Consider the following 20,152-nt stretch of genomic DNA (forward strand, 5'->3'; position numbering starts at 1 on the left):
ATTTCATTTTATATCTCGTTAGTCACAACTATATTACATGGCTGGCTCTGTCTGCAAGGGAGTCCTGAAAAATGAGCGTTTATTTTCAGGGTTGCAGTGGTGCTGTGTATAGAAATATGTAACTGTATGTAACTGTGAATTGGGTTAGCCAACCAGTTAACCATGTCTACCACATGGGGGAGTGGAAATTGAAGCCTGTTGTACCAACATTTTGTGTGAGAAGAACCTGCAAGGTAAGCTGCGAGTGGATTGGGGTGAAGGTAGATTGTTGAGGTGGAACCGACATGTTTTATGGAACTGGAAAATAAAGTTTAGAATAATTGCAGTGGGGCATGGGAGAGGAAGTCTGATAGGAAAATGTAGAAACATAATGACCAAAGTCATTAGTTTAATTCCAAAGCCTTACATTATCTCACCCCAAACTGATCTATATAATTCCCTATGGATCTTACCTGTATTGAGGATTAAATATTATAATATGAATTATATCTAACACAGTGTTTGGTATGTAGTATATAGTATTCACTTAATTGTTAGTGTCTTCTTGTCCTAAGGAAATTGTTTATCTTTGCTGCCTTTTAAACAAGGATTTCCCCACATGACCTTCATGTATTGCTCACTATTCTTCCTATCCAAAGAACTCCTCTAACACACACTCACACACACACACACACACACACACACACACACACACAAACACACACAATCAGGTATATACACAAAATATATCTCTACTAATTTTTCAGGAAAAATTTCATTTCTTTAATATGTGTTGAAGGAATTTCTCATTCTTACACTCCCATATTTATTATCCATCCCAGTCATTCGGCATCTCTAATATACTCTCTCAAATCAGTTCAACCGGAAGTTATTTTGAGAGTCGTCTTTCTGTATAACTATGCCTCATTTTCTCAACTCACTTCTCCAGGGCACAACTAATGTCATGCTTTTTTGTTCTGATTCTCTCACATTGCTCAGAAGCACTCCTAAGATTTGGTGCCATGTACACCGAAAGTACTCAAAATTTGCTTATCAATTAATTCTCATCCCTATCATTTAGGTCAAGGCACATGTCAGAAAGCAAAATCATTCATTTAACATCTTTCACTGACATTTCTGAATGTCTGAAGCCCCAGCTGGATCGAAGATTTACTTACACAGAAGAACCCAAGGCGAGTATTTTGAAGTCTGAATAAGCTAATTTCTCATTTAACTGATCAATGTTCCCTGATTTTAGAAAATTTTTATTGATTTATCATAGTATTATTTTCTTCACTAAGAAAAACATTTAATTTTTTTCCTTGCCAAAGGATTTTTACACAAAAATTTTCCATGTTTCTTTTTGTAGTACCAAGCTGCTATATTCTTCATTGATTACTTATTTTCAAAAACAACTGTGTTCTGGTTTTCATATGATGATACCTCAAACATAAAACAAGACCCTCTAGTATTTTTCTAAACTTTTTAACACTTGATGAAAAATAGTATTTGATGTTTTGTTTTGGAGGTCTAGAATTTTAAAATGCAAGGTATCTCCAGAATGCAGCTACTCTGAAAATACGTATTAAATGTACTAGTTTTGATGAAAATTTCACATTCCTTAAGGATTATATGTTAGGTAGAAACCTTGCAGTCCCAATACAGTCTAAACACTTAGCTATAATTTTATGTGACTGTTTATTCTACTCTAAGACAATAGTTTTCCTTTTCTTATTTATTTATTTTTTGAGACAGAGTCTCACTCCATTGCCCAGGCTAGAGTGCCATGGCGTTAGCCTAGCTCACAGCAACCTCAAATCCTGGGCTCAAGCGATCCTCCTGCCTCAGCCTCATGAGTAGCTGGGACTATAGGCATGCGCCAGCATACCCAGCTAAATATATATAATATATATATATATATTTTTTTTTTAGTTGTCTAGCTAATTTCTTTCTATTTTTAGTAGAGATGAGGTCTCGCTCTTGCTCAGGCTGGTCTCAAACTCCTGAGCTCAAACAATCTGCCCACCTTGACCTCCCAGAGTGCTAGGATTACAGGTGTGAGCCACTGCACCTGGCCTGTTTTCCTTTTCTTCTAATTGGAATTTTTTTCCTACTAAATAATGATTTTTTAGTTTGGAATTCTGATAGTTAAGCATCATAAAAACATTAAATTCTCACCTCAGAATTTGTTCAGCAGGCAGATAAAGAGGAAAGTAGATAGTATGACAAAGAATAAGAACCTCACTTAAACCCTGAATTATTCATACCACACTTGTATTATGATTACAAAGACAAAACGAATAGCAAAGAGTTAAAGTGAGTAGTAGATGCCTTTTCATATTCTGGAGTCACTCTTGTGCTTGGAGAAATAGCCAGCTTTCTGTGTTTCAAAAATTGTATTAGGGTTGCCAACATTGTTGGCAGAGAAGCCCATAAATAGTAAAGTTTTATGAGAACTTATACTGCCATTTACACTGTGCAGGCCATGACCTGTACAGGGCAAGACTGTCCAAAGAGGGACCCCCTAAGAACAGTTAATGAGCTGTACTGAGAGGCCTTGAAGATAGTTCTTTTTATAACCCTCTTGTAGCTATAATAGCAGCACCTCAAGGCTAAAATAACAGTAAATATGTAGGAAAGAGGCCACCAACAAAGATTTGGAAGACTCTGAAAATTATGAAAATAATTGAGGTTGGGAAGTTGCTTCAACTTTATGTTTGAAATCAGATTGGTTAATAATAGAATGAATTCTGCTGCTATAGTTGGGCTCCATAAATGAATCTTATACGACAGATGCAAACATACTGCATTAATTACATATATGGTACAAAAATAAAATAGTCTAGTGGGAAAATGACAGCCTGGCAGAATTTATGAAACCCTCTTATGCAATGCTATAAAAAAATCACAATGTGTTTGGATGTATAATGGACTTCTGTTTTGTTATCTAGGTTAAAACCATGTTAGATGTTGGAACTTTGGTAGGATTTGACATGGAAAACTTGTTGCAATCTTTGTATGTAGAAAATAGAGCTGGATTCTTCTTTACTAAATTCTGTGAGCGTTCAGGGAATGAGGTAAAAAAAATTATTTAAAATCTAATTTTATAGTTTTACTTCACTTAAAAATAAGAGGTGTTGCAAGAATTTGGTGCTCAAAAAATTATGTTTGATGTTAAAATTCCTATCTCTGATAAGAAAATTTATACTTAACATTTAGTAAACATTTAAACATCTCAATTTTAATTCTCTTTGGTTCACTATTCTACTAAAATTAAAAAGAAAAGTAAAATAGAGATAGACAAGGATTGACTTGCATGACTAACAATAGTTTATTTTCATATAATTTTATTTCAGTATAATGTATTTTAGATTCAGAGTTGATTTCTATCACTCCTTTAGTTTTTTAATACTTCTAACAATTGCAAGTTATAATGTATAGTAGCAAAATTATTTCCTGTTTTTCAATTTTTCTTTCTTTAAAGAAATGGAGTCTCGCTCTGTCACCCATGCAGGCTGCTGGAGTGCAGTGACACAGATTGCAGTCCACTGTAACCTCGAACTCCTGGGCTTGAGTGATCCTCCCACCTCAGCCTCCCATCAAATATTCTTTTTTAATCACAAAAAAGTAATTTGCTCAAATGTAAAGTGTTTAACTGGCCCAATTATTAGAATAATTTCTGGTTCTGCTATGATACACATTTGCCCATATATATCAAAATACCTTTAGATTTTGTTTTCATACCAGAAGTGTATGGTTACTTTTTAACCATTAACTATTAGTAGAGTGCTTACTATTTTAATGGCCAATTATGTGAGAGGCATACATGCAGAAATATAATGTTCTAGTGACAATACCAATAAATGTTTTGTATATTGCCAGTTTGTGGTAGAAGATTGAAACTATCTTAAATTGAGCCTGATTTATGGTAACAGCAAGGAGTTAAACAATTATTTGTATTTGAAATTAGAGCCTTGTAGAGCTTTAATAATTGGGTGGTAATAATTTATGTACTTTTTCCATCTGCAGTTGTGGAAGAACAGTGTGTACTTTTGGTTTGACCTACAAGCTTATCATCAGCTTTTCTACCAGGAAACACTTCAGCCTTTTAAAGTATGCAAGCAAGCACAAGTAAGTAGTAAATAATGTTGGTTCAGTGTGAAGCTCTGACTACACAGAGAAATAAAAATTGTATCTAGTCCCAAACAAGAGAAATCTGGGACTGCAGGCAAAAAGGCAGCAGTTAAATTGTTGCCATGGGATTACTTTATTTAAATGTCAACAGAATATTGTTTTATAATCCGATTTGTGGGTTTTCAGTTTTATCTATTTTATTTGGTTTGCTTTATTTTCTCTTTGCTGCCAACTACTTGTTCTTCCAATAAAGAACATTTCATATTTTTTTTCTAATTTATACTTTTTTGGTTTGGTTGTGAGTGATTTAAAAGAGAACCCTGAGAGTGGACTTGTAATGAATCATTGAAGTGATTGGGAGCAGAGACATTGACCATTGTCGTTCTCTGAGCTTCCTGCAGACACCCGCTGGTGAGCATACTAGGCAGTTGACCTGTTTCAAGAGCAGGAAAGGATGTTGACTGACTCTCCTTGGTGCAGGCCCCATGTTGTTGCCTGGGCTTCTGTGCTGCACGCCATGTAAGACAGACTCTCGGTGGAGGAAAGAACGTTTCAAGACCACTTTGAAGCAAAATAGAAGGAGCATGGAATAAAAAATAGAGGAGGAAGAACAGAGGATTCCTACAAGGGAGATGGGGAGACAGAATAGCCTCTTTTGTGGGGAGGAAAGAAAGGGTACAGAATTATGACTCACGCTGACTTTTCAGTTTTTTATTCTTAGACTCTTCTGATGTTTTCTGGAGAGGTCTCTAAGCCTAGAAAGCTGGTAATCTGTATCTGTTGCCACTTAAGTGATTTCATAATCCAGAATAACCCCATTCCAGAGGACCTCCCCCTGAACAATGCTAAGGAAACGAGCTTCATCATTTTATTTATTATCTTATATCTTATTCAGGATATCAGAGCATACTTCTGGATGGATGTTTATTACTTCCACCACCCTGACTCTGGCATTAATAATTATGCTTTGTAAATCAGCTGACAGAGCTTTGTACTTTTTACTGTGAGAATAAGGGCTTCAGCTCCTACATAGCCCAGATCTGTCTCCATGAAATAATAAAATTATATCTCTAATTTACAGTACTATTTTCTGAGACCACACAGTTGACTGTTCTGCTTGTTAATCTTTTACCTGAAATTCTCTATTTATCCATGTTCTCCTAACCTATTGCCCCTGTCTGCTAAAGTACCATCCATTATTTTTATTATGTTTCACTATTACAAAGAGTACTCCTTCAGAAATCTTTAGCTGCTCAATTAAGTGGAGTTTTTTGTTGTTGTGGTGGTTAATAATCACCATATTTCCATGTGCTTGTAAAAAAGGAAATTCTATTTGAGCTTGGTAGACTTTTAAATTCTTAGTAATGGTATCATTCAACTAGCAATAAATGGTTATAAAACAGGGCACAGATTTGGTTATTCAGAGTTGGATTATTCTGTTTGGGGATTATCAAGGACTATAAACTTTTTATCCTCTTCTAGCTACTCTTTTGAGGAATCAAAGTAGGGTCAGAGAAGGAGAACAATGGAGACATTTGCTTTCAGGGATCAACAGGGAGAGATAAAAGGAGCAAATCCATGTGATTTTTTTTAGGTGTATTTGCTTTTTACATCTATGGTTACTTTGTTTTAGTTTTTGGTTAGAGAAGCAATTGCTTGAGTTGGTTTAGGTTTTAATTATTCAAGGTTTCTGTGCCTCCAGATACAAGAATTGCCTGTAATACCATAATCCTATTGATTTATTTCAAAGTATGAAATACCATTTATTTCTGTATAATAGAAATATTATATGGCTTTATTCAAGGTTACATTTACAATATAGATATTTGGATTGATAATGCCAATGGCAGAATATAATCAGCTGGCATTATGTTAAAGTTGCCATGAACTTGATTTTATATTGTTTTAATATATCTGCCAAATTGCATGCTAGGAGACTGAAAGTTGATTTTAAGGGACTTACGTGATATCGTATACAAATACTCTGAAGTTTTATTGCCCCATGAAATATTATAGAAATATCTGTAGGAAGACTAGATGTGCGAATAGGGATGTCAGTAATAGTGATTTTGTGTGACTAAAGAGTCCAAGAGTTTGAACTCCTGTCTTGGGCAAACCCTGAAGATTTCATTGGATGGCTTCAAGATAGAATAATATACAGTTAGAAACCAATTTAAATGGTCTTGGCAAGGAGAAAGGGAATCACCACTATAGTGTAGAGATAAACTCTTTGACGTTGGCATCAGCTTGCCAGGGGACCATATCCCATTGCTAACATTTGGAGGCTAGATTGTTACCACAGATAGTTCTACAGCTTTTTTGACATTACATACTTGCTTCAGTGAGAGTACTATAACAGAATCAAACAGATCTGGGTACCACTGTCTGGTAACTTGTGAAATCTTTCAAACAAACTGTATCCCAACAAAAACTATGCATTTAGAATCTATCACTCTCTATAGCACACGTATTGAGATTTAAATTCAGTGAACACGTATGTATGATACATAAATATAATTATATATGTGTTACCACATACATACATACAAAATTTAAATAATAAAGAATGGGAAAGAGTAATAGAAAAAATAGTAAAAATTAGAATCTAGGAGAAGAATTATATGGAAAATGTAAGAATTAGTGAGTGAAGAGGGTAGGTAAGAATGAAATGGAATGAGGAATAAGAGAATTGCTAGGTAAATTCGCAGCGCTTTTACCAAAAAGCACTATTTAATATAATGCTATTCTTGTAGCTGTGTGAGATTTTTGCCTTATTGAATTGGACATCAGGATAACACACTGTTATTTTAGTGTATCACCTAGATCAGAGGCTATATGACATAAATGAAAAAAATCATAGAACTTGGGAGTTGAAAGACATGAATTTGTCACATTCAACTAGTTACTAGCTGGGTAAATGTTGTCATGTCAGTTTTAATAAGCCTCGGTTCTGTGTTCTATAAAATGTAGGTGGTGATAATGTTTTACATTTTATTTCCCTCTACTGATCTGGAAATTATATATTCTATTTCTATTTTTACCCTTATAATTTTAACATGCATATTGAAATTAGTAAAGTCTAAAATTATCATTATCTTTATCCTCTTCTAAAACACATCAAGGATCTTAGAACACTTTAATTTTACCATACCTTGCCCATTTTATGTATAATTTTTATATAGTGTTTTTGTTAATTTTGTTTTATATCTTCTAAGTAGTCATCTTTTTTTAAGTACTGTCAATATTTATTTCAATTTATTCACAAACAAATTTTTTGCTTACTACTGCTTTTTGCATCTCTTTTCTTGGGAAGAAAGAATATCCTTTAGGATTTTTTTCATTGGCATCTACTAGTGGTAAAATTATTTCAGATTTGATTTGTCTAAAAATGTCTATTATATTATCTTGTTGATGATTTAACTGAATATAGAATTCTAGGTTGACAGCTTTCTTTCAGCACTTTGGAGATATCATTGTATTGTCTTCTGGCTTCTTTACTCTCACTGAAGAGTCTGTTGTTGCTCCTTTGTAGGAGGATGCTTTTTCTCACTGTTTGTTTTTATGATCTTTTCTTTGATTTTGGTGTTCTGTATTTCACTTCAGTGTGTCTACTACAATTATCTTTTTTGGGGTTTAAGTTGCTTCTGGAATCTGAAGAATCATGCCTTTCATCAATTCTGGAAAATCCTCAGCTGTTATTTCTTTCAGTCTTTCTACTTCTCCATTGTCTGTATTCTGTCATTCTGTATCCTCCATCTGATCAACGTCGGTACTTTTCATTATAGTCATACAATGCTTAATGACAGAAATAAATTCTGAGAAATGTGTCACTAGGTGACTTTGTCATTGTGTGAACATCATGTAATGTACTTACGCAAAGGTAGATGGTATAGCCTGCTACACACCTAGGATATATGGTATAACCTGTTGCTCCTGGGCTACAAACCTGTACATCGTGTCACTGTGCTTAATACCATAGGCAGTTGGAACACAATGACAAATATTTGTATATATAAACATGGAAAAGATACAGTAAAAAAATGGTATAAAAGATTAAAAATGATACATATGTATAGGGTACTTGCTGTGAATGAAGCTTGCAAGATTGGAAGTTGCTCTGGGTCAGTCAGTGAGTGATGAGTGAATATGAAGGCCTAGCACATTACTGTACTGTAGATGTTATAAACACTATATACTTAGGCTACACTAAATTTATTAAAAATATTTTTCTTCAATAATTAACCTTAACTTACTATAACTTTTTTACTTTATAAACTTACAACTTATTAAAACTTTTAAATTCTTTTGTAATAACCTTTAGCCTCTTAGCTTAAAACACATTGTACAGCTATATAAAAAAAATTTTTATGTCTTTATTATATAAGCTTTTTTCTATTTAAAAAATGTTTTTACTTTTTAAACTTTTGTTGAGAACTAAGACACAAACACACACATTAGCCTAGGTCTACACGGGGACGTGATCATTAATATCACTGTCTTCTACCTTCACATCTTGACCCACCTGAAGGTTTTCAGGGGCAATAACATACATGAAACTGTTCTCTCCTATGGTAATAATATCTTCTTCTGGAATACCTCCTGAAGGATATTCCTGAGGCTGTTTTATAGTTAATTTCTTTATATAAGTAAAAGGAGTACACTCTAAAATAATGATAAAAGTTTTAGCATGGTAAATATATAAACCAATAACATAGTTGCTTGTTATTTTTGGCATACTGTACATAATTGTATGTGCCATACTTTTATATGACTGGCAGTGTAGTAAGTTTGTTTGCACCAGCATCACTTCAAACATGTGAATAAAGTGTACACTACAATGTTATGGCAGTGACAATGTCACTAGGCAATAGGAATTTTTCAGTTTCATGACAGTCTTATGGGGCCACCATTGTTTATGCAGTCTGTCATTGAACAAAACATTTTTTTATGCAGCATGTGACTATATCCTACATCTCTCTAACCTATCTTTCAAGTTTTTTCATCTTTTAGTATCTGTGTTATATGTTGTAAATTGAAATAGATCAGTTTCCTTTGATCTGTTTTCTCAGTTCACATATTATTAAACTGATAAGAGTGGATACTACACTTGATCTTAGCCAAAAGGCTAAGAAGAGATAGTTCAGATATTATTTCTTCAGCATATTTTATTTTATTTAACTCACCCATTCACTAAATTATTTTAGGAATTATGTTTTTTGTAATTAAACATTGTATTTATGTTTTACAAATCTTCCTGGTGTTTCTTTTTTGTATTTTTTCTCATTTTTTTATTTCCTCTTTTATGTATTTAATTCTTCTCAACATATAGTTTGTAGCTGTGTTATCTATTCTTGCATAACAATATTATCACAAACTTTGTGCTTAAAACAACACACATTTATTATCTAATAGTTTATATGGGTCAGGATTCTGGACACAGCTTTCCTGGGTCCTTTGCAAGTTGTCGGCCAGGGCTGATTTCTCATCTGGAGTTCGTCTGGGGAAGGATTTGATTCAGTGTTCACATGGTCATTAGCAACATTCAGTTCCTGGCAAACTGCCAGACTGAGAGCTTCAGCTTTTTGCTGGTTGTCAGCTAGAGGCCACTCTCCGCCCTGTGTCACATGGCCCGATCCACATGTCAGCTCACATTGTGGCAGCTTGCTTCCCCAAGCCAGCAAAGGGAGAGTTTCTTAGCAAGATAGGCATTACCGTCTTATGATTGCATGTAATCACATACGTGTCATCACCACTGCTGTATTCTCTTGGTTAGAAGCAAGCCATGTGTAATGTCCACACCTGGGGGAAGGTGATTATGAAAGGCCCTGAAAACCAGGACACCCTGTTTTCATGGGCGCCACCTGGAGTCTGGCTGTGATAGTATTCAATAATTCTATCATTTATAGTTCTTGGAAGAATTAATTCTGCTATTTATTAATTCTGCTGGCATAGTGGGTTCTTTTTTTTATTTCAGGAAATTATGGGGGTACAAACATTTTGGTTACATGTTATGATTTTGCCACATCCCAACCATGATTTGAGATGTGGCCTTTCCCCCCTACAACGCTCACCGTATCCATTAGTTGTGAGTTTACCCACCCCCAACCCCCCTACCCCCAAAGAATATTACTACTGTGTGAGCACCTTAGTGTTGATCAGTGCCAGTTTGACGACGAGTGCCAGTTTGATGGCAACTACCTATTCTTCTGTTCTTGTGATACCTCACTTCGGAGGATGGGCTCAAGCACTATCCAGGAAAATATAAGAGGTGCCAGATCACCATCATTTTTTATAATTGAGTAGTAGTCCATTGTATACATATAGCATATTTTATTAATCCACTCATGGATTGACGGGCACTTGGGTTATTTCCACATCCTTGCAATAGTGAATTGTGCTGCTATAAACATTTGAGTGCAGATGTCTTTATTATAGAATGACTTTTGTTCCTTTGGGTAGATGCCTAATAGTGCTATTGCTGGTTCAAATGGTAGTTCTACTTATAGCTCTTTGAGGTATCTCCAGCTTCTTTTCCACGGAGGTTGCACTAATTTGCAGGCCCACCAGCAGTGTGAGAGTGTTCCTGTGTCTCCATATCCTCGCCAGCATTTGTTGTTTTGGGATTTTTTTTTTTTTTTTTTTTTTTTTTTTTTTTTTTTTTTTTTTTTTGAGACAGAGTCTCACTTTTGTTGCCCAGGCTAGAGTGAGTGCCGTGGCGTCAGCCTAGCTCACAGCAACCTCAAACTCCTGGGCTCAAGCGATCCTCCTGCCTCAGCCTCCTGAGTAGCTGGGACTACAGGCATGCGCCACCATGCCCGGCTAATTTTTTTTTTGTATATATACTTTTAGTTGGTCAATTAATTTCTTTCTATTTTTAGTAGAGACGGGGTCTCGCTCAGGCTGGTTTCGAACTCCCGACCTTGAGCAATCCGCCCGCCTCGGCCTCCCAGAGTGCTAGGATTACAGGCGTGAGCCACCGCGCCCGGCCTGTTTTGGGATTTTTTGATAAAGGCCAATCTTATTCAAGTTAGGTGATATCTCATTGTGGTTTTGATTTCCATGAGCATTTTTTTTTAAATGTTTGCTGGCCATTATTCTGTCTTCTTTTGAAAAGTTTCTGTTCATGTCCTTCACCCATTTATTGATGGGGTTGTTTGATTTTTTCTTGTTGATTTTTTGAGTTCTAGATAGATTCTTGTTATCAGCCCTTTATCAGATGTGTAGAGGGAAAATATTTTCTTCCATTCTGTAGGTTGTCTATTCGCTCTAATGATAATTTACTTGGCTGTACAAAAGCTTTTAAATTTGATCATGTCCCATTTATTTATTTTTGTAGCTGCTGTGATTGCCTTGGGGGTCTTCTTCATAGTGAGTTCTTGTATGTTTTGTAATTTCGAATTACGAGCTCTTTAGTGGGGTTTTTATGCTGCTTCTGCTAGGCACATTTCTCTCCCAAGATGAGAAATTAGCCAAGTGTAAATTTGAAAACCAAACCCATATATTGATAAACTAACTATATTGGATTCTCAGGAGATTTTTTTCTTTTCTTCTGCAAACAGTCTAGGCTGATACAGCAAATTTTTTTCTTTTTTTCTTCTTTTTTTTTGTCTCCCATTTTGGTAGGTATAAAGCAGCTTGCTTTTCTGGTGCTTACTGTGGGTATTAAATAAGAAAACATGTAACTGCTTCTTGCAGAGACCTTTTTTGTTACATTGGCAGTCTAGATTATTTGAAAACCCTTACTCTATAAAATACTTACAAATACTGGATAAAATATGACAAATATCCTTTTAAATGCCTAGCTGAGATAGTAAGGGAAATCACCAGGGACCAAAGTTAAGGAGTATGCTGAAAACCAGGATGATAAGCATGAACTGACACTGGGACTGCCATGGGGTAAACCAAAGGTTTGGGTTATAAGGGCCATGGGGTACAGGAGACATAACCCTGGACCCTCATGAGATGAAAATTTATGCTAAGACCCCCACATATGCGTAGGTCCATGAAGGGTTGTACACAAAGTGAAACTTGGAGTAGAAAAAAATATAAATATAAAATAAAAAAATATAATATGCATTTTAAGTTGTAAAATATATTTTATCCAGCATTTTACTTTGTGTATAATTTACTCCACATTTTACTTTGTGTATAACCCATAGTAAGCATATGAGGTATTTTATTCTCATTTTTCATAGATAAAAGGAAACTAGATCTCTGAGATAATCTTGCCAAGGTTAGATAGCTAGGGACAAAACTAAGCTCAATCTCAAGATGCAGAACCTGACTTCAGTGCTATACTCTGCCTTCTCTATTATATGAAAGTTCTCGTGTCCACCTCATAGTTTTATTGTAAGGATTGCACAAGGTAATGCAGGTGGCCAGGTATGGTGGCTCGTACCTATAATCCCAGCATTTTGGAAGGCCAAGACAGGAGAATTGCTTGAGGCCAGGAGTTTGCAACCAGCCTGGGCAACATAGCAAGACCCCATCTCTATAAAAATCTTTAATAAATTAGCTGGTGGCGCTGATAATTAGCATAGTGGTGCTTGCCTGTAGCTACTCTCAGCTACTCAGGTTGCTGAGGCAGGAGGATTGCTTGAGCCTAAGAGTTTGAGGTGGCAGTGAGCTATTATGATGCCTATATATTGCATTCTAGCCCAGACAACAGAGCAAGACTGGCTCGCTCGCTCGCTTGCGCGCGCTCTCTCTGTCTCTGTCTCTCTCTCTCTCTGTCACACACACACACACACACACACACACACACACACACACAATGTAGGTGGAAGTGTTTTGTAGTATAGTATAGAGCAGTCATTGGAATATAGCTATTAGGGTCAACACTTAAGCTTGTCAATTACCTGGGTAATGGGGAAGGAGAATAGAAATTTGAAGGAATTGAAAGTACAATGCAAGAGCATCAGCTCCTAAATCAAGAGCTATTCACTCAACCAATACTGGTACTTACTCCAAGTTTCAAAATATAACTTAAATAAAAATATACAGCATAGAATCACAACCTTTAAAGAATATCTTTTACAATATTCACTTATTTACTAATTAACATCCACTGAGAGCCTGCTATGTGCCAAGTAATGTTCTGTAAGTACAAAGATGATTAGGACAAAGTTCTTGGCTTAAAGAGCTCGCTCTCTGGTGGGAGAGAGACATAATTACTCAAGTACTTCAGTCGTGTTAAAAAAACAACAGCTAATAGCATCCTAACTGAAGATGAAATAAATTCTCTCTTTACCAGCAGATAACAATGGGTTATTGTTTTTTTTTATATATATAGTCATAAGCCTCTTTTCAAATACCTGTAGGAGGGAACTAGTTCCCTTTTTCTCATGTTTAAGCCAAAAGCTGCTATCCTTTAGCTTATTTATGCCCTGTGAAGCAACACCGAATAAATCTCTCTATTCTTGACAACCCTTCAAACAAAAAAATCATGCTGTCTTATTTTATTCATGTTAACAACTTCAGACTAAATGTCAGGTCTTTCCAGTATCTTTAGCCATAACTAGATGAAATGTTAACATGTGGAAGTCCCACTCCTGACATTTCCACCCAGTAATAAGACAGCTCGAAAACACTCTCTGCCCTAATGCTAGAGAGAGACTCTTGTTTCTGTTTACATACATTCATACAAAGAAGTCACTTGATGGGTTCCATGGCAAATAAGTCAGTCCAGGTGACTATTCCTGTCTGTTCAGGGTTTATAATGCTGTCATCAGTTTACCCTTGTGTTTGCCAAATTTCACAAGAAAAGACAAACAAAAGCTAAGTCAATAAATGTTACCAGACCTGTATGGTGCATTGGTGTTTTTAAGAAGACATAAGTTGCAATATCATAGTGATGCAGAATTCATTAACATATTCATTCAGCAATTATTTATTGCTATCCTCATCCTCTTAGACCTCAAGTCATTTCAGTTTCCTATTAGGTGATCTTAGGCACAGTGTGGATCCAAATGATGTTCATATTAGCTTGTGGAGCATAACCCTGCCTGAAAGTTCTCCAGGTGCATCAATGCATTCATCCCCTTTGCTCCTGCTCTTGGTTTTATTACTGCAGAAACAGAAAATCAATATAAACTGGATAGAGATTACACCAGCAATTACAAGCACACATTTTTCTCTGGCCTAAAAACTTCTCTTGCTATTTCCATACTCACCAGAGATCTACAATACACTAGGCTCTGATTGGTGCTGAGAACACACACACTGGTGACCAAAGCTTGCCCAGGCACTGCCCCTGCAGTGGGTTTGTGTCACGGTTCAAGAGTGTGCTTTCTTTTGCCCACTTTGCCAGTCAACCCTAGAAAGATTGAGAAAGAAAAGACCAGAAGAAACCATATAGCCTTTTCCCCATAGAATTTGCATTGTCCTGACAATGTTTTCCAATGAAGTCTGAGATAACTTTAGGTAACCAAAACCTTGGGTGTTACCACAGATTCCTTTGAAAAAACTTTTTTTTCTTTTTTTTAAAATTAGGATATTATGGGAGTACCAACATTTTGCTTACATGTTATGACTTTGCCTCACCCAAGCCAGGATTAGAGGCGTGCCCTTCCCCCATACAATGCTCACTGCATCAATTAGTTGGGAGTATACCCACCCCTCTAACCCCCAATAAATATTAGTACTGTGTGAGTACCTTAGTGTTGATCAGTCAGTACCAGTTTGATAACGAGTACATGTGGTGCTTATTCTTCCATTCTTGTGATACCTCACTTTGGAGGATGGACTCAAGCTCTATCCAGGATAATATAAGAGGTGCTAGATCACCATTGTTTTTTGTAATTGAGTAGTATTCCATTGTAGACATACACCATATTTTATTAATCCACTCATGGATTGACGGGCACTTGGATTGTTTCCACATCTTTGCAATAGTGAATTGTGCTGCCATAAACATGTGAGTGCAGATGTCTTTATTGTAGAATGTCTAAACTTTTTATGGCATAAGAAGGGCAGTGTTAAAGATTTTTCTCTAATAATCAGCTTAGTTTTTCCTTTGCTCACTGTCATCCATTACCTTAATTGTTTAGCTTCTCTCTCTTGGCATTTATAGGACCTAAATACTTCAGGGTGGTCCTGACATTTTCATTAAAGTGCCATGATCTGAGTACTCCTTCTCTAGACTGATGGTGTATTTTCAGGTGCACTAGCAGAGCTCATTATTTCTTTACTCAGCAGCAGCATTAAGAATCAAGCTATGTCTCCTAAAAGATGAATGGGCATGGGTGAGTGGCAAGGTGGGTGGTGATTGAATGTGGAAAATCACGTCCCTCCTTAAAGCTTTATAGTAAATTTTGGTGTCTTCATAATTAGGTTGTTTCTTAAGTGCTGGGCAATTACTATTAAGGTTTTGTTACATTATTTGTTTTTGTTACCAGAGAGATGGTATCCCAAGTAGCAGTCAGGCTTGGATTCCTGCGCACTATGAATCATGAGCACAGAAGAGAATCAGCAGGGTTCTCATCTTGCGTCCCTTTTTGTTGTGTTTGCTAGTAAAGTGGATTCGGGAAGAACGCATACAGCAGCCAGCTTCTGGCTTACAGTTACCCGTTCATTTCCCCAATTCCTAATGTTTTTACCAGTTACCCACACTCAGTCTTATGATTTTTGAACACTGTAGGATTATGGACCAAGAAAGGATCTCCAAAGATCCTCTTTTAATTTTCTTATTTACAGAAAGGCCAATACCTGAACTTCTCTGAACCATATTATCATCACACCCGGTGTTTATTTAATGTTTGCTATCTAATGTTTACTATTTATTTAATGTTTACATTTATTTAATGTATACTGTCACGTTCTGTGATAATAACTTTACATGGATAATTTTATTTAATTCCCAACAATCCTAAGAGGTAGATATTATTATTGTCTCTGTTTTAATAGATTTAGAGAATATGAATACTTCCCTAAGGCATTCATTTAACAATTGGTGAACTTGAAATTAGTACCAAGTGTTCTGACTCCAGATCCTATACTCTTTAACCTCTAAGCCATTGCTTTCTTTTTATTGTCTCTGATAAAAGGAGTATCTGTTTGTCTCCTAGTTAAATCTTTCATTTTAATATCTTAAAATATCTTCATGAACATTAAATGTCAAATTTCACCCTTAATATTTTTTCCCATTAGACTGTTAAGTCCATGAAGACAGTCTGCTTTGTTTACTGTGTATGCTTAGGATGGGAGGTGGCATATAAAAGCTTCTCTGATAGTTATTGAATAAATGAATTAACTCATTGGCCTGCTTATATTTTAAGCAACATATTATAAACCTAATTATAGATCGCCATTGATTATTTGGATATGACTGCCAGCCAAGTACAGTTTTTAAAATTTTTTATGTGAAAGTACCTTAAAGAGCCACCATATACCATCACCCAGCTTCAACAATTATCAACATTCTGTCTTTCCAGTTTGTTCCAATTTGCTATAAATAAAAAAGTTCATAATAATTGCACTGGAGCAACAGTGAAATCTCCCTGTCCTCTCCTACTTCACCCAAAATACCTAAAAATAAAGTTAGTTGTTAAAGCTTAGATTATGAAATCAGTGTGTAATTGTGTAAAACAGACATGAACAGTTGTCTAGAGACAGGGTTTCACAGGCCTGAAAGATTTCTAATGAAAATACCAGCACATGGAAAGAAAGAATGTTCCAGTCCAGAAGAGAGAGACTGATAGGCAGCCCTGGCATCCCAGAAAAGAAAGTGTCACAGAGGCAGACCTTGACCATGCTCTTGAAGTGCTATCCTGAGCTGTCCACTCCTATGAGCATCTAGTCAGCTTGATAGATCTTGATGGAGAGAACATTCGTGGGGATCATACAGTTAACGTCCCTTATTCTGCCTCCGGGCAACCTGCTATATGTAAGCTTGCTGTCCAAGGTGGCGTGCTGGTAAACATGAACATACAACCTTAATGACAGTGATTTTCTCTTTGTGAAGTAAGCCCTTGATACCCTGGTTTCACGTATCAGTCTTTTGTGCTTCGTTAGCATGGGTTAGCATCCCTGTGAGACAGCGTTTGTTTTTTTTCCAAGCCAGAAGTGTTAATATAATCATGCTTTTTTCATTGAATGATTCTTTTGCTCACTGATTTCCAAGACATTATTTATTAAAGGGTAAATAATTCCATTAGTTTAAATACATATCTTGCAAATACATATCTTGCTTTTTTCAGTTAAAGGTTTCTTTTAAAAAAAAAATGAATCCAAAAATTGATAAAATGAAATTTTTATTTGTTCCTTAGGTTGCCTTAAACTGCTTAGTAATAATTCATTCTTGTATTTGCTTATTTTATTTCATCATGTACTTAATCAATTTTGCTTAAAATATCTTAAGCAATGACCCAAATCCATCTTAAAAATCTGGTCTCTTTTGTCCCTTGAGTTTATGGTATGTTTTTGGCTTTACTTAACATGTTCTATTTTCCCCTTCTGATTTTTCATTATGTCCAAAATGATTTAAGTTTGTTTTATTCTTTTATCCTATTGGCATTTTCTTAGGTTCTCTTTTGCTTTGAGTTGCTCTTAGTAGGATCTGAGTAATTGCCATAAATTTTTGGTTTGACTGTCATCATTACCTTTTTTTGTACAGCTCCATCTTGTGTTGATATCTGCAGTAGTTTGCCTCTCAGTATTAGGATGTTGCAATTCCTAGATCTGATCTTTAAGATTCCTAATTGAAAAACCCAAGGTCCTTCACATGAAACTCCGTGTGTGGAAAGCCCCATCTGTAATTTATTCCCTCTCGGCATAGCTACTCAGTAATGTTTTTGAGCTTCTAGTGGGATATGAGAGGTCATTAAAAATCATCATTTTTTCCTCCTTTTACAGGAAAAAAAAAACGGTTGAATTGCTTGAACTTGCTTGTTATTTTCTTTTTCTGCCTCATATGAACTCATATAATAATGTTCTATGCCCGCTAGAGCTGTGAATGGTTATGAAAACAGACTTCTCTTTCTGCTGAAGTAAATATTTCATGATTTCTGAAGTATCCTGTATCAGGGCATTTATATTCCTTTTGTAAACACCTCCAGGGGCTGTTTTTTTTTTTTTTGTTTTTTTTTTTTTCCTTTAGCTTTTTTGGAAAATAGTTCCTCTCATCGTAGAGGGTTCCAAGGGTAGAGCTATTGAGCCCAGTTGAGAAGATCTCATGTCACTTTGCCGTTGCCTTCAAGTACAGCAGTATGTTTTTTTGATTGTTGTTACAGTTTAGTGGACATCTGTTCTGTTGTGTTTGAGATTATCTGTGAAGTGATTTTAGTCTCTTTGGGGTCCAGACACTGAATCAAGGTCCATTAGTACCAATTTTATTTCTCATAATACTTTAATGTTTCTTCTTCAAGGCTGCTCCTTGTACTTTCTCATGAGGACAAGTTAACAAGTTTCCCCCTACTAAACTCTTTCTTCTGATTAATTTGTCATACTGAAGTTAAATTTGACATTTGAGCTTAGTTTTGACCTTTTCTAAATAAAGACTATTAAGAATATAAACAAACAATTTAAAAAAAAAAGCTTATTGACTATCTTCTTGTGGTTCAGCTTTACTCTAATTTAACTATAAAAAGGGACTTTTCTGTATCTATAGTTTTAAAAATGGATGTCAGTTAAATGGAGTATATAGTAAACTGTGTTATAAATTGGTGTATTCTGGTGTGAACTGGTGTATTTTGGTATGTGCCTTTGCCTCTAGTAAATATTTGAATTAGCTGGTGTCATTTGCTTTTTTCCTACTTTATTTCTCTTTCTTTAGTGATCATGATAGGAAAAAAGAAGTATATTTGCCTTATAATAAGTGGTGTGATGATAAATGTTTAACAGCCAGCTCTCCAGGGGAAAAAAGCAGCCCTGATTTGTAGCATTTCTGATCTCTGGGTATAAATACACTCACTGTGGATGATTTCGAGCTGCCAGCATGACATCACTGAATGCAGAGTTGGGAAGAGTTGTGCAGTAGCACACCATCATGTAGTATTTCCACCGTACAGGTACAATAGAGGTAAATAACCTCAACAGCATGGATTATAGTAAAATAATAAAATAATTAGGAAATAATGAGTTTTGAGTAATCTTTGTTTTTAATATCATTTCTTCAATTATAAGTTCATGTAATTAAATTTTTAATAATGACTAACTTTTTAATATGTCTAAAATAATGTTAATTTTTTAAACAACTGAATCACAGAAATCCCTGAAAATTTATGAATTGGCTCTTGCAAGCTGGCAGAACCTGGCCCCAGTATACCATTGCTTATAATGGAGGAAGAGAATGACAAGAGAAGTATCACTCTGGTCCTCTCCATTTTAAGTTTCTCTAATGTTACGGCTGGATACCCTGACCTTTCACCTTTAAATTTTTCTCCCACCCTTTGGAGACTGCTTGTGAACCACTTGCTCACACCTACCAAAGAAAATGCATCACCTTTCCTCCAGAATCACCAGCTCTTGCACACTTTACTATGGACTTAAAGAAGGAACTCCTTGTGAAAGCTTTGTATGAAGCCTTTTTTTTCTGTAAGTTCCTTGTGAAAAAGCTTTGTTTCTTTCACTAGCCAAAAGTGTTTTTCTTCTTTTTTCTTTAGAGTATATGGAATAGTGTCATGGGCTTTGCGGGCTACCTCTTCTTCCCAGGGGGCTGGCTAGGCCTTCACTGATACCACCTTGTCAGTCCATCCGGCAGGACCCTAATGCTACCTGCCCATAAGTGGAAGGGAATAGCAGCGGTAGACAGCTTTATATTGCCTATACTCTCTTGGTGGGAATCTTGGAAAATTATTAGAAGAATGTGAAATATATATATTAAAATGCTTTCTGCTGCCTTACTAGTTACGTGATTAGAATTCTTTTACTGTTATAGTAGTGTAATGAGTCTAGGAAAAAGGGACTTGTTAGTGATACCAAATGCTGACACATGAATGTTTTCTCCCAATCTCTGGAGTACTTTAATAAGTTATATTGAAAAACTACTTTTTAAATTTCAGTAACTTTAGTTAACCTGGCGCTATGTTCTGGAAGATGTCTT

At 35.7% G+C, this 20,152-nt stretch overlaps 1 protein-coding gene and 1 pseudogene across 1 annotated transcript in view; one reads left to right on the forward strand and one right to left on the reverse strand.

Moving 5' to 3' along the window:
* Window positions 1-20,152, forward strand: part of RGS22 (regulator of G protein signaling 22) — a 113,686-nt gene that overhangs the window by 53,808 nt on the left and 39,726 nt on the right. The window contains exons 12-14 of the mRNA XM_012762019.3: window positions 1,061-1,172; window positions 2,931-3,056; window positions 4,009-4,110. Coding sequence (XP_012617473.2) covers window positions 1,061-1,172; window positions 2,931-3,056; window positions 4,009-4,110 — 340 coding nt within the window. The remainder of the gene's footprint in view (window positions 1-1,060; window positions 1,173-2,930; window positions 3,057-4,008; window positions 4,111-20,152) is intronic.
* Window positions 9,134-9,250, reverse strand: LOC142871985 (uncharacterized; annotated as a pseudogene).

This window comes from Microcebus murinus, chromosome 7 (genome assembly GCF_040939455.1).
Source record: "Microcebus murinus isolate Inina chromosome 7, M.murinus_Inina_mat1.0, whole genome shotgun sequence".
Classification (NCBI taxonomy): Eukaryota; Metazoa; Chordata; class Mammalia; order Primates; family Cheirogaleidae; genus Microcebus; species Microcebus murinus.